This window comes from Oncorhynchus clarkii, chromosome 16 (genome assembly GCF_045791955.1).
Source record: "Oncorhynchus clarkii lewisi isolate Uvic-CL-2024 chromosome 16, UVic_Ocla_1.0, whole genome shotgun sequence".
NCBI classification, from domain to species: domain Eukaryota; kingdom Metazoa; phylum Chordata; class Actinopteri; order Salmoniformes; family Salmonidae; genus Oncorhynchus; species Oncorhynchus clarkii.
The window spans coordinates 54028016-54043637 of NC_092162.1; the positions used below are offsets into that span (position 1 = coordinate 54028016).

The 15622-nt window shown below is 43.7% G+C and overlaps 2 protein-coding genes across 2 annotated transcripts; both read right to left on the reverse strand.

The window, feature by feature from the left end:
• Window positions 1–2040: 2040 nt before the first annotated feature.
• LOC139368735 (uncharacterized) lies at window positions 2041–9688 on the reverse strand. Its single transcript, XM_071108032.1, has 8 exons — window positions 9511–9688; window positions 9133–9245; window positions 8355–8455; window positions 7505–7591; window positions 6998–7145; window positions 6770–6849; window positions 6489–6582; window positions 2041–5573 (listed from the first exon to the last, which is right to left on the reverse strand). The coding sequence occupies exons 2-8, from the start codon at window positions 9242–9244 to the stop codon at window positions 5167–5169; spliced, it is 1029 nt and encodes a 342-aa protein (XP_070964133.1). The 5' UTR covers window position 9245; window positions 9511–9688; the 3' UTR covers window positions 2041–5166.
• On the reverse strand, window positions 2689–4144 carry LOC139367348 (mucin-21-like). The gene is made up of 3 exons (XM_071105552.1): window positions 4069–4144; window positions 3226–3911; window positions 2689–3171 (listed from the first exon to the last, which is right to left on the reverse strand). The coding sequence occupies exons 1-3, from the start codon at window positions 4142–4144 to the stop codon at window positions 2689–2691; spliced, it is 1245 nt and encodes a 414-aa protein (XP_070961653.1).
• Window positions 9689–15622: the final 5934 nt, after the last annotated feature.

Below are 15622 nucleotides of genomic sequence, written 5' to 3' on the forward strand. Positions count from 1 at the left end.
TCTTGTGTTTCAAAATGATGGTACAAAAAACGTTTTTTTCTTTGTATTATCTTTTATCAGATCTAATGTGTTATATTCTCCTATATTAATTTCGCATTTCCATAAAATTAAGTGTTTCCATTCAAATGTTATCAAGAATATGCATATCCTTGCTTCAGGTATTGAGCTATGGGCAGTTAAATTTGAGTATGTCATTATAGGTGAAAATTGAAAAAAAGGGTCGGATCCTCAAGTGGTATTCAAATCAGATCAAATAACAACATTGGAGGATTAGAAATCCAAGGCATAAAAACAAAGGAATCCATGTATCTAGTCCGCAAGCGAGATCCCTGCAATGTCTCATTGAAGATCTAGTTCACTTTTCTGGCCTCTCTCAATTTTAACCTAATTATGTGTGCCACATTATGTATTGGATCTTTAGAAAATACAACTTTTACATTACCCTGCAGTTTACCTATAAAATGGGCTGATGGTGAAGTAGACATAATTAGTATTCATATAGCAAAATATATAAATGAGCTCTCCACAATGAATTTCAATAGAATACTTGTAAACATAGACAAGATCCTGCAACCATGGAGAGGTAAATACCTGTCTATTTATGGAAAAACGACACTGATGAACTACTTAGTCATATCTCAGTTTACTCACTTATGGCGCTGCCTACTCCTGATGATTTGTTTTTCAAATCATATGAGCAAAAAATATTTAGCTTTATCTGGAATGCTAAGCCAGAAAACATAAAGCGTGCCTATCTATATAGTGAACATGAACTGGATGGTTCGATATTAAATATAAAAGCACTAAACCTCTCTTTAAAAGCTTCACTTATATAAAAGTTTTACTTGAACCCAAAATGGTTCTCAAGTAGATTACTAAGAAAAGCTCATCCATTGTTTAAAAATAGCCTTTTTGCCTTTGTGTAGCTTGCCATGTCTCATTTTCTATTAATTAGAACAAATATTACAACAAATGTTATGGTTGAACTCAAATGTGGTGGTTGATAAAAGACCTGTATTTATGGAAAATATGTTTGAAAAGGGTATTTTGTTTTTAAATTATATTGCAAATTGGAGTGATAGAGTTACAGTAGCAGTCTAAAGTTTGGACACCTACTCATTCAAGGGTTTTTCTTTATTTTACTATTGTCTACATTGTAGAATAATAGTGAAGACATCCAAACTTTTGACTGGTACTGTATGTCTTTCATGAAGTTATCGGATGTGTATGGGAAGGCCTGATCAATCCAAGATTACAACCAATTGATTACAATACTACCCTGAAAATGGAGGAGGCAGGTGGCAGCAGGAGGAGGTAGGGAACTGGTCTGTCTGCCCAATATAAAGGATTAAAACTGATAGAGAAATAAAAATAGCATAAATAGGAAAGTATACCACTTTAATTTGAGGACCAGGATGTTGACAGCTGTGCCATACAGACTGCAAAATAGCTGAGAAAAGGTGTTTGATGTACCGATTCCATGGCACAGGGTGTATGAGTTGATATATAAAATTATGCAAGATTCAAGATTCAAGACTGCTTTTCAGCAAAAATGAATGTACAGAATTATTTGGGGGTGGGGAGTGGAGGGAGTTTTTTTTTGGGGGGGGGGTCTTGGATGGTCAAGGGGAAGCTCTCGGGGAACTGTGGGGGGGATCTTGGATGGTTGGTGGCCTGGCGGTTGGGAGATGGGCCGGTGGCCGATAGGTCGCTGATTCTAGACCCCTATTTGACATGGTGGGAGATCTGTCGACGTGCCCTTGGGCAGGGCACTTGACTCTGGTTGCCCCTGTGGATCGCTCTGCATGGGAGTCTGCTTGATGACTGAATGTAAATGTTGATTGGCTTCACTGCAGGTATATTGAATGTTTTAATATTCAATAAAAATACCAAATAAAACACAAGACACACATTGACTTGAGCCATACCTGATCAAATCTGGTGCAGTGTGTCTGCTGATAGTCTGGACTACGGGCCCTGTATGCATGCTGCATTGAGAGCTGAACATACAAGGACATATCCACCACCCACCTCGTGCTGTGCATATTTCATTTGTTTTAATAATTAAAAAGCCTATTGAAAGATTCAAGGGCACATCAGCATGTATGTGTGCATGAAACTGCAGATAGAGATACTCTTTAAACATAGGGTCATCCAACAAGATGAGAGAGAGGACAGCTGATTAGATACACAGTAGCCCACCACAGAAATATAATACCAACCACACATGGCTGCTGTCGCACTAACCTGAAGACCACTGTGCTGGGGTAAACAAGGTGTTTAGGGCCTAGATTCAATCAGATCAAGTGTTAACTGACAATAGCGATGCGGATGTTTTGGCGGTTTAGGAGGTGGAACTGCGTTGAAGACGTCAAATCATTGTCACTAAGCCACACCCACCCGCCCCACTCACATTAGAAGTTCAGAACGAGATAATTACACTCAAATTGAAAGATTATTCAACTAAATAATGAAGATTTCTATCAGCCTAATGGACGTGTAGATTACATCTCACATTCCACTGTTTGAACTTGTAAACAAGGCTGCATGGGATTTCTGTTAATGCGACTTTATGCAGGCAATGTCTGCTTTACTGTAGGTGTAATTCCAGGAGTCACTTGTGGATTTGACAGCTCTAATGTAGTTCCACCTCCGACACTGCCAAAACAACTACTATGTGGATATTGGTTAAAGCGGATCTGATTGAATTGAGCCCTTAGTCTGAGGCACACTGAAGCAGGCTAAACTCAGTCCCTTGGTGAGAGTCTGAGGCACACTGAAGCAGGCTAAACTCAGTCCCTTGGTGAGAGTCTGAGGCACACTGAAGCAGGCTAAACTCAGTCCCTTGGTGAGAGTCTGAGGCACACTAAAGCAGGCTAAACTCAGTCCCTTGGTGAGAGTCTGAGGCACACTGAAGCAGGCTAAACTCAGTCCCTTGGTGAGAGTCTGAGGCACACTGAAGCAGGCTAAACTCAGTCCCTTGGTGAGAGTCTGAGGCACACTAAAGCAGGCTAAACTCAGTCCCTTGGTGAGAGTCTGAGGCACACTGAAGCAGGCTAAACTCAGTCCCTTGGTGAGAGTCTGAGGCACACTGAAGCAGGCTAAACTCAGTCCCTTGGTGAGAGTCTGAGGCACACTGAAGCAGGCTAAACTCAGTCCCTTGGTGAGAGTCTGAGGCACACTAAATCAGGCTAAACTCAGTCCCTTGGTGAGAGTCTGAGGCACACTGAAGCAGGCTAAACTCAGTCCCTTGGTGAGAGTCTGAGGCACACTAAAGCAGGCTAAACTCAGTCCCTTGGTGAGAGTCTGAGGCACACTGAAGCAGGCTAAACTCAGTCCCTTGGTGAGAGTCTGAGGCACACTGAAGCAGGCTAAACTCAGTCCCTTGGTGAGAGTCTGAGGCACACTGAAGCAGGCTAAACTCAGTCCCTTGGTGAGAGTCTGAGGCACACTGAAGCAGGCTAAACTCAGTCCCTTGGTGAGAGTCTGAGGCACACTGAAGCAGGCTAAACTCAGTCCCTTGGTGAGAGTCTGAGGCACACTGAAGCAGGCTAAACTCAGTCCCTTGGTGAGAGTCTGAGGCACACTGAAGCAGGCTAAACTCAGTCCCTTGGTGAGAGTCTGAGGCACACTGAAGCAGGCTAAACTCAGTCCCTTGGTGAGAGTCTGAGGCACACTAAAGCAGGCTAAACTCAGTCCCTTGGTGAGAGTCTGAGGCACACTGAAGCAGGCTAAACTCAGTCCCTTGGTGAGAGTCTGAGGCACACTGAAGCAGGCTAAACTCAGTCCCTTGGTGAGAGTCTGAGGCACACTGAAGCAGGCTAAACTCAGTCCCTTGGTGAGAGTCTGAGGCACACTGAAGCAGGCTAAACTCAGTCCCTTGGTGAGAGTCTGAGGCACACTGAAGCAGGCTAAACTCAGTCCCTTGGTGAGAGTCTGAGGCACACTGAAGCAGGCTAAACTCAGTCCCTTGGTGAGAGACTGTAGTTTTACTGGATGTCATAGTCCATGGTACTCACTGTACTCTACCCTAATGTGGGTTTCCCCACATGTGATCTTGTATCTGACCTTTAACCCCAGGCTGTGGGTACCCTCCCTGTGAGTTGCAGCAGCTGCGATAGTGGCAGTCTGGGGGAATCCTCATGGTCATTAGAGAGAGCATCTGTCTCTTGTACAGTATCACTGCCTCGTTACCACAGTTACAAGAGATGGAGAACCCCCCCCCACCCCCGAAATACCCCTGCCCCCCAGCTGGCACCCACCCCCAATCTTCTAGAATGTCATCTGATTGCCCCTCAGTGCTACCCCCTCCCCAAATCTGCCTCTGACCCCTCCTGTTTGCGTATATCCACCCTTGAGTGAACAGCCGGTCAGCTAGCTCTGTTAAGGAACATCAGAGGACTCCACCATGATCTACTTCCCTAGTGAAACTGTTCCCCAGACAGGCCTGCCCACATCTTCTACCCTAGTAATCCTCAAACAAACACAACACCAGCATACTGCAAACAAAGGTCCACCACAGACCACCTCAAACACAGAGACCACCTCAAGCACAGAGACCACCACAGACCACCTCAAACACAGAGTCCACCACAGACCACCTCAAACACAGAGTCCACCACAGACCACCTCAAACACAGAGACATTTCCATCTTTTGAGTAATGCAACAGAAATAACTATTTTCTCCTTGTCTGAAGAGCTGTCATGAAAGAGTACAGGAAGAGGCTTTTTACAAAAATATCAATAACTATTGTGCGTATTGTAAATTAAACAAGCTGCTTTAGGTCAAGATCTTATTTTACTTAAAAGCCCTTTCCATACACAGAGACATAATGACGCTATATACATTACATTCTTAATTATATGGGTACAGGGTAACATTTATTACACGTTGACACTATTTTTAAAAATAAAATGCTGTATATCTGTGTGCCCTGTCATAGTTCATGCTGTCATTCCCCCTCATGCCCCTCCCATCTGTCATTTTCAGTTTCAGCCCCCCATGCCTTCTCTTCCCACCACATTTCCTTCTACTCCTGCAATCCTCTAACTTCCCACCATCATCTATACAAACATTTATTCACACATTTACATGTTCTTCCTCCAGTACCCCATCTCTACTTCCCTCCAACCCAGATGCTCTGGTCCATCTTCTCTATTCTCCTCTAGTTCCTGTACTCGTCTCCACAATCTCCGATAAGGCTCATGAGGTCACACGAGCGCTGCAGCACGCCGTCGATGGTGCGCAGGTCTTGCGCCGTGAGCTCCAACTCTGGGCTGCAGCTGTGCAGGCTGTCCTTGATGTGTTCCGCCCCAGCAACACCGAGACGACAGCCCACGATGACTCCAGCCACTGCTGGCCGGTCCAGAATGTAGCGAGTAGCCACGTTGGCAATGGAGCAGCTGTGGCCCTGGGCAACACTGTCCAAGACAACCAGCAGCTCCTGGAACAGCCCCCATCCTCCCCAGCCATCAATCACCTTCTTGTATTTACTGAGGGAGGCCGTGTTGAGCTCCACCCTGCTTGTAGGCTCCGCCTTCCCCAGATAGCGCTCTGAGAGTAGGCCACCGGCTGAGAAATAGAGGGGGGACCGAGCGATGGAGGTTTAAAAAGATGGAGGGAGGGGTTGGATAAAGAAAGAGAGACAAAGACAGGGTAAAGATGAGGAAGAGAGGAGATAGGGTGAAGAGGGAAGCAGAGAAACAGCAGAGACGCATCGTCAGTTTGGACTCCATCTTAGATTGCCACCATTTTATATCACTACACCCCACATTGCAAGAGTCAATATGGAAAGGATTTCTAAAATCTCTAACGCTATATTAAACAACTTGCTAATTTCAGTAATACTAATAACCATTATGCATCAAAGCAAAGCATGCAGTATCTCAGATTTCTTTCCCAATATATCTGGCGAGAGTACGTTATATTTTTCATTACGGACTTATGCGAGAGTCAGTCATTATCAGATCAGAATATTAAGAATACCATGACTAGAAGGAGCGCTTATGGGTCTGTCTAAAGTTATGTGATTTACGATGTGATTTACGATATAATATCGTAAATCACATAACTTGAAAAAAAACAGACCATAACCGGTCACTAAGGTTGCAACAGTAACTGTGAGCTAGCCTGGTCTAGATCTATGGGTCAGATGGGTAGGCTAAACCCCATACAGACCTGGGCCAGGCTAACTGGGACCTAATCTAACCCTTCACCACTAAATCAAATCAAATGTATTTATCTAGCCCTTCGTACATCAGCTGATATCTCAAAGTGCTGTACAGAAACCCAGTCTAAAACCCCAAACAGCAAGCAATGCAGGTGTAGAAGCCACTGACTCTCTCAGTGCAGTGACATTAATGCTTGTGCTTCTTCATCCTCTTAAATGGCAAACGCCTGATGATCTAGAGCAGCCAAAAAGCAGCAGTAGGAGTAGAGCCGTAGCCGCGATGACTTAATCCCATATGACCTCAGACCGGTCCTCACCCAGAGTTCCATAGGTGAGGAGCTGGATGCCGTGAGACAGGCAGACCGCCTCCATCTTAGCAGCGGGCCGCTGGTCAATCAGAGAGTACTGCACCTGGGAGGAAACATCACTGGACATTAATACTGGACATACTGAACGCTGACGCAGACTAATGTACTGAACATGCACAGATTTCACAATACTCTATAAGGCAAAAGGAAATTGCCTCCCATTAAGCTTGTGAGAAAGCGAGAGAAAGACGGAGCAAACAAATGAGGGAATGAGGGAGCAGGCACTGTACCTGGTTACTGGAGATTCTGATCCCTTTGTTTGTGATCTCCTCAAGCCTCTGAGTGTCAAAGTTGGTAAGGGCCAGCTCTCCTGAAGAGTAAGAAAATAAGGAGTACATCTAAACTTGACAAACAGGCTCAGCTCATCAACAAGTACACAAGGTACATGGCTGAACTGTGAATCTTAACAAAGAGCTTGTGTGCATGGGATTAGTAAATGGTTATATAAGATGACCTACGTATAAGTCCATCCTGCTGCAGGTCAGACAGGTGCCCCAGGGCATGCAGGTATCTATTATCGCTGTAGTCCCACCAGTGGAACTGCACACAGTCCAGAGAATCCACCTGCATACGGGCCATGGAACGCTGCAACGCCTTCTCCACAACCTAGTGACGAGACATATTAAAGATGTCTACACCAGGCGTGAGTTATCTTACCCTGTTATGGCTGGTGAGGGTGCAGGCTTTTGTTTCAGCCAAGTGACAGAGCTGAACCAGAACAGACACCTCAGAATAGAATCAGATAAGGGAGTCTCTCACAGAGTTGAACCAAAACAGACACCTCAGAATAGAATCAGATAAGGGAGTCTCACACATAGCTGAAAGTTGTCCTGAGACACTGCCCTCAAGCAGTTCTAATTGTTAATTGGTGGGTGTGACACACAGTATTTAGATTTCAGATTTTAATGGATGGTGGACAACTTGCAGGATGATTTTTCACACACTAGTCTGTATTAAAGACTCACCTTGCGGTCCATTGGTCCAGGTCGTGGCACCCATTTGGTCAAACCTTGCAGGGGTGATGCAGCATCACAGCTGGGTTTCCATTTCAGCTAGAAAACAGAATGCTACAATTGCATTCCGTGCCATCGGTGAAAAGACACTGACATTTATTCATAAAATGTACTCAGTCTGGTTGTGTAGCACACTTCATATAATAACACACTCAGTCCACATAATCTCCTCAAAGATCTCAGACACTTTTCAGTCAGATGTGAGAGACCATATAAATCTCTCGGTTTCACACGTGAGAGCAGATGTATCTAATTACAGACAGGTGATTCAATCCTCAGAGAGGTTGGTGTTGGGAAGCATTCTCAGAGGACATTATTCCAGGTGTCAAAACACATCCAAGTCATAATTGTGTGAGATGCAGCGTGCCTGGGCACCGACAAGGTCTGAAACCCATAGGAATCATAAAATGAAGATGCAAATCAAATCTTCAATTAAAACCATTGTTAATGGTGAAAAAAAAAGAGTGTGGGTGTAAGAGTGCATCTGACAATGTGTGTATGACTATGGCTTGATGTGTAAGGGCTTTTTCATGTGTGTGTATAAGTGAGAGTGAGAGAATTTACTGATCTTCCATACGCAATCTCTCCCCTGATTCTTGAGAGCGAGACTGAGCCGCCCAACCGCCGAATAGCAACTGTGCTACATTAGCTCCCTCCTGTGCCAATTCAGGGGTACTGCTCCACTTGCACACACAGATCTGAGATCAATGTTCATACAATCTACAATATGTACATACACTTTCAATCCAACAGGTTCATAATCTGGAGTTTGTGTGGTGTAGGCTACAACAACAATTCATACCTGGCTGTTGAAGCGTCCAAAAATCTCCTCCGCTGGTCCATAGATATCTGCCATGTCAAAAGTTGTTAGGCCAGCATCAATATAGGCTTGCATCGCCTGCACTGGAATAGGAAAAGGGGGTTTGATAATAACTGTTAGGGAAATAAAAATTGTGGGTAAAAATTGCTATAATAGGCAGCATCATCTAAAAAAAAAAAAAATTACATAGTACCCATTTTTCCATTGAAACTGTATGGAACTGATAAGCTATAGCCAGCAGCATACTACCCTGCATCTCACTGCTGGCTTACTTCAGAAGCTAAGCAGGGTTGGTCCTGGTCAAACCCTGGATGGGAGACTAGATGCTGCTGGAAGTGGAGGGCCAGTAGGAGGCACCCTTTCCTCTGGTCTAAAAAAAACCCATCCCAATGCCTCAGGGCAGTGATTGGGGACCCTGGGTAGGGTGCTGTCTTTTGGATGGGACGTTAAACAGGTGTCCTGACTCTCTGTGGTCATTAAAGATCCCATGGCACTTATTGTTAACCCTAGAGTCCTGGCTAAATTCCCAATCTGGCCCTCATACAGTCACCTAATCATCCCCAGTTTACAATTGGCTCATTCATCCTGTGACTGTTCCCAAGGTTGTTGCTGTAAATTAGAATGTGTTCTCAGTTAAATAAACTGGACAAAATATTGTGTGGGGCACTCACTCATATAAGACATTAGCTAGACACTTAAGGTCTAAAAACGTGTGAAAAAAAAATATTTTGAATAAACTTTTACCCTACTTTCAGTTTACCTGCTTTGGGATGATCCACCGGACCATGAGCACCTGATACCTGCCACATGCCGTTCAGGACGCGGCAGATCTCCAAGCCCCCTGCCAGTCTAACTTTGGGCACTTGAGCCATCCTAAAAAAAATGCAGGATAGTAAACAGACTGCATTCCATTCTAAATTAAACCACTATCTAGATCAAATGCTTTCAACATTTCGGGTTGTGTACTTATCTGTTGAACTGACATCATAACTAATACAGAAAGTTGCTGGTTTATTTAAACTCGACATTCATCGTACGGTTGTTGATACTTCCAGCAGCTTGGCTGTTATCAAAGTTAACTCCTTCGACGAAATACATAACTGGGGTATGCAAAATGATTTACTAAAATATTATTTACCTTTCTTTGCGATGTAGTTACTGTGTAGATGGTTTACACAAGACAGCCTCGGAGTGTGTTGAGCTAACTACGGCTAACTGTCATAAAAAAACATTACAAAACATGTTATGCAGTTTATGCATGTCGTTCTGCTTCTTCTTCGATGAGGTTTAACCGCGGTTGGCATCCAATAAATGTTGCATTACCGCCACCTACTAGACTGGAGTATAACTCCCTTATTAACCTTTGCTTAAAAAATATATATATATATATTTATATATACACTGCTCAAAAAAATAAAGGGAACACTTAAACAACACAATGTAACTCCAAGTCAATCACACTTCTGTGAAATCAACTTAGTCCACTTAGTCCACTTGTCCACTTAGGAAGCAACACTGATTGACAATAAATTTCACATGCTGTTTTGCAAATGGAACAGACAACAACAACAGGTGGAAATTATAGGCAATTAGCAAGACACCCCCAATAAAGGAGTGGTTCTGCAGGTGGTGACCACAGACCACTTCTCAGTTCCTATGCTTCCTGGCTTCACTCTAGTGGTAGCATGAGATGGAGTCTACAACCCACACAAGTGGCTCAGGTTGTGCAGCTCATCCAGGATGGCACATCAATGCAAGCTGTGGCAAGAAGGTTTGCTGTGTCTGTCAGCGTAGTGTTCAGAGCATGGAGGCGCTACCAGGAAACAGGCCAGTACATCAGGAGACTTGGAGGAGGCCGTAGGAGGGCAACAACCCAGCAGCAGGACCGCTACCTCCGCCTTTGTGCAAAGAGGAGCAGGAGGAGCACTGCCAGAGCCCTGCAAAATGACCTCCAGCAGGCCACAAATGTGCATGTATCTGCTCAAACGGTCAGAAACAGACTCCATGAGGGTGGTATGAGGGCCCGACGTCCACAGGTGGGGGTTGTGCTTACAGCCCAACACCGTGCAGGACGTTTGGCATTTGCCAGAGAACACCAAGATTGGCAAATTCGCCACTGGCGCCCTGTGCTCTTCACAGATGAAAGCAGGTTCACACTGAGCACATGTGACAGACGTGACAGAGTCTGGAGACGCTGTGGAGAACGTTCTGCTGCCTGCAACATCCTCCAGCATGACCGGTTTGGCGGTGGGTCAGTCATGGTGTGGGGTGGCATTTCTTTGGGGGGCCTCCATGTGCTCGCCAGAGGAAGCCTGACTGCAATTAGGTACCGAGATGAGATCCTCAGACCCCTTGTGAGACCATATGCTGGTGCGGTTGGCCCTGGGTTCCTCCTAATGCAAGACAATGCTAGACCTCATGTGGCTGGAGTGTGTCAGCAGTTCCTGCAAGAGGAAGGCATTGATGCCATGGACTGGTCCGCCCGTTCCCCAGACCTGAATCCAATTGAGCACATCTGGGACATCATGTCTCGCTCCATCCACCAACGCCACATTGCACCACAGACTGTCCAGGAGTTGGCGGATGCTTTAGTCCAGGTCGGGGAAGATATCCCTCAGGAGACCATCCGCCACCTCATCAGGAGCATGCCCAGGTGTTGTAGGGAGGTCATACAGGCACGTAGAGGCCACACACACTACTGAGCCTCATTTTGACTTGTTTTAAGGACATTACATCAAAGTTGGATCATCCTGTAGTGTGGTTTTCCACTTTAATTTTGAGTGTGACTCCAAATCCAGACCTCCATGGCTTGATAAATTTGATTTCCTTTGATCATTTTTGTGTGATTTTGTTGTCAGCACATTCAACTATGTAAAGAAAAAAGTATTTAATAAGATTATTTCATTCATTCAGATCTAGGATGTGTTATTTTAGTGTTCCCTTTATTTTTTTGAGCAGTGTATATACTACAAATACCCTACCATCTAACACTACACTCATAAAAAATTATAATAATTACCATTCTCCACTATTTAAATCTATTTAGTCCTACTTCAGGCCAACAACCAGAATGGATGGGACACCGCCACTTAACACACCCTGTAACTCTTCCGATGTCAAGTTTCACACACCTAAAAATCACTCTCTGTAGCTGCCACCACAACCTCTATTTTCTGTGACTTACGTTCCATCCCTGCAGGATAGTTGATAACCATTGCTATAAATGCCAAAAATTCAATCTTCCTGAAACATACAGTACCAGTCAAAAGTTTGGACACACCTACTCATTTCATGGTTTTCTTTATTATAATAATTGTCTACATTGTAGAATAATAGTGAAGACATCAAAACTATGAAATAACACATATGGAATCATGTAGTAACCAAAAAAAGTGTTGAACAAAAATATATTTTATATTTGAGATTCTTCAAAGTAGCCACCCTTTGCCTTGATGACAGCTTTGCACACTCCTGGCATTCTCTCAACCAGCTTCATGAGGAATGCTTTTCAGTCTTGAAGGAGTTCCCACATCTTCTGAGCACTTGTTTGCTGCTTTTCCTTCACTCTGTGGTCCAACTCATCCCAAACCATCTCAACTGGGTTGAGGTCGGGTGGTTGTGGAGGCCAGGTCATCTGATGCAGCACTCCATCACTCTCCTTCTTGGTCAAATAGCCCTTACACAGCCTGGAGGTGTGTTGGGTCATTGTCCTGTTGAAAAACAGGTATAATGTCAGGAAAAGAACATACCAGATATAGGCTAGGGCAACAAAAACACTAACTGCTCGACCCAGTTGAATACAGTATAGGTATCTTACCGTTTCATTGTTCATCACTAGTTAACATGAACTCTCCCCATAGGTTATCTGTACTGTACATTCAAGAGAGTGCAAAGCTGTCATCAAGACAAAGGGTGGCTACTTTGAAGAATCTAAAATATATTTTGATTTTTTTTAATACTTTTTTGGTTACTACATGATTCGATATGTGCTATTTCATAATTTTGATGTCTTCACTATTATTCTACAATGTAGAAAATAGTTTTTTTTTTAAATTAAAAACTTGAATGAGTAGGTGGGTCCAAACTTTTGACAGGTAGTGTATATCACTTGTTTGTTTATCCATCTGTACTGGTACAGATCTACTACTCACACTACTCCTCTCATGATCCCCCCCTTGACCCATCTTCCTCTACTATCTTCACTGCCTCATTATATGACAACTTCTGCACTACTCTAACCCTGGAAACCTCAACCTGTCTCTCTCGCACAGGACATTTCTGTTTCCCAGTCCCATAGGCACTCCTAAAATTAACACATACTGTCCCACTACTTTCCCCAATACTACACATTCCTTTGTCTCAAGCCCTTCTGCACACTTCTCACATCTAGGAACCTCCCTCCCACACACTGCTGCCACATGCCCATAAGCTTGACACCTGTAACAATGTAATGTATTAAGCACAAAAGCTCATACAGGATCACTTTGTTGGGCAAAGACCCGTGATTTTCCCCTTCACATTTACCGCTACCCCAGTAATCACTCCTTTCAATGACACCCGTTTCTTGAAAGCAAAACAATTCACATCTCTTGCCCCCCATTCGTTTAACATGGAGAGCTCTGTTATTCTCAACCAATGGTTGGTTTATCAGCGTATCGCCAGCAACACAAAAAAATGACTTAAGAAATGTTCAAAATAAAAGTCCCCCATGTAATAGCAGAAATGTGTCAATACCTTGTATTTATTCATAATATTTGAAAAATAGTTCATATTTGTTCATATTTAAGTGGAATTTGCATGAAATGTGGGTTCTACAATATGTTCCAAGGTCAAATAATTGGCCACAATGCAAATCACTGTACATGGAATAGCCTACATACTGTACTTGTCAGCGGTGCAGGACTACCAATGATAACTTTTTAAAATACCTACCACTTCTTTCTGGGTGCAGGCCTACCAATGAAAACTTTTTAAAATACCTACCACTTCTTTCTGGGTGCAGGCCTACCAATGAGAACTTTTTAAAATACCTACCACTTCTTTCTGGGTGCAAGCCTATCAAAGATAACTTTTTTAAAGACCTACTACTTCTTTATGAATGGACCGTCTCCCTCTCCGCTGATTCATCGCCATTTTACCTGTTGTTGTTGTCTTAGCTAATTAGCTGTTGTTGTCTTAGCTAGCTCTCCCAATCAACACCTGTGATTGCTTTATGCCTCGCTTTGTCTCTCTCAAATGTCAATATGCCTTGAATACTGTTGTTTAGGATAGTTATCATTGTTTTAGTTCACTGTGGAGCCCCCGGTCCCACTCAACATGCCTCAGATACCTCCTTCGTCCCACCTCCCACACATGCGGTGACCTCACCCAGCATAACTGCGTCCAGAGATGCAACCCGTCTTATTGTCACTCACTGCCTGGGTTTGCCTCCAATGTACCCGCACCCTACCATACCCATCTGTACATTATGTCCTGAACCTATCCCACCACGCCCAGAAATCTGCTCCTTTTATTCTGTCCCCAACATACTAGACGACCAGTTTTGATAGCCTTTAGCCGCATCCTCATCCTACTCCTCCTCTGTTCCTCGGGTGATGTGGAGGTTAACACAGGCCCTGCATGTCCCCAGTCGCTCTCATTTGTTGACTTCTGTAACTGAAAAATCCTTGGTTTAATGCATGTTAACATCAGAAGCCTCGTCTCTTAGTTTGTTTTACTCACTGCTTTAGCACTGGGGCTAGGTAACTCCACCAACCCGGATGTCCTTGCCATGTCTGAATCATGGTTTAGGAAGGCCACCAAAAATTCAAAGATTTTCATCCCCAACTACATTTTCTGTTAAGATAGAACTGCCAAAGAGGGAGGAGTTGCAATCTACTGCAGAGATAGCCTGCAAAGTTCTGTCATACTTTCCAGGTATATGCCCAAACAGTTCGAGCTTCTAATTTTAAAAATGAATCTCTCCAGAAATAAGTCTCTCACTGTTGCCGCCTGTTATAAACCCATCTCAGCTCCCAGCTGTGCTCTGGACACCATATGTGAATTGATTGCCCCCCCATCTATCTTCAGAGTTTGTTCTGTTAGGTGACCTAAACTGGGATATGCTTAACACCCCGGCAGTCCTACAATTGAAGCTAGATGCCCTCAATTTCCCTCTTTGTCCCCATGTGCAGTTGCAAACCGTAGTCTGGCTTTTTTATGGCGGTTTTGGAGCAGTGGCTTCTTCCTTGCTGAGCGGCCTTTCAGGTTATGTTGTTATATAGGACTTGTTTTACTGTGAATATAGATACCTTTGTACCGGTTTCCTCCAGCATCTTCACAGGGTCCTTTGCTGCTGTTCTGGGATTGATTTGCACTTTTCGCACTAAAGTACGTTCATCTCTAGGAGACAGAACGTGTCTCCTTCCTGATCGGTATGATGGCTGCGGGGTCCCATGGTGTTTATACTTGTGTAGTACTGTTTGTACAGATGAACGTGGTACCTTCAGGCGTTTGGAAATTTCTCCCAAGGATGAACCAGACTTGTGGAGGTATACAATTTTTGTCTGAGGTCTTGGTTGATTTTTTTATTTGATTTACCCATGATGTCAAGCAAAGAGGCACTGGGTTTGAAGGTAGGCCTTGAAATATATCCACAGGTACACCTCCAATTGACTCAAATGATGTCAATTAGCATATCAGAAGTTTCTAAAGCCATGACATTGTTTCCTGGAATTTTCCAAGCTGTTTAAAGGCAAAGTCAACTTAGTGTGTGTCAGCTTCTGACCCACTGGAATTGTGATGCAGTGAATTATAATTGAAATAATCTGTCTGTGAACAATTGTTGGGAAAAATTACTTGTGTCATGCACAAAGTAGATGCCCTAACCGACTTGCCAAAACTAATTTATTAACAAGAAATTTGTGGAGTCGTTGAAAAACTCGTTTTAATGACTCCAACCTAAGTGTATGTAAATTTCCAAGTTCAAATGTAACTGGAGAGTTGGACGTCAAAATAAGTAAAGGATAAACTGGAGTGTGTTTTGTCAGATGACCACTCCAAATAAGGTTTACCACTCCAAATAATAGTGTGTTTACGTTGACTCGTGACAACAACAAAAAATACATTTTTTATTTCACCTTTACAGTGCCTTGCGAAAGTATTCGGCCCCCTTGAACTTTGCGACCTTTTGCCACATTTCAGGCTTCAAACAAAGATATAAAACTGTATTTTTTTGTGAAGAATCAACAACAAGTGGGACACAATCATGA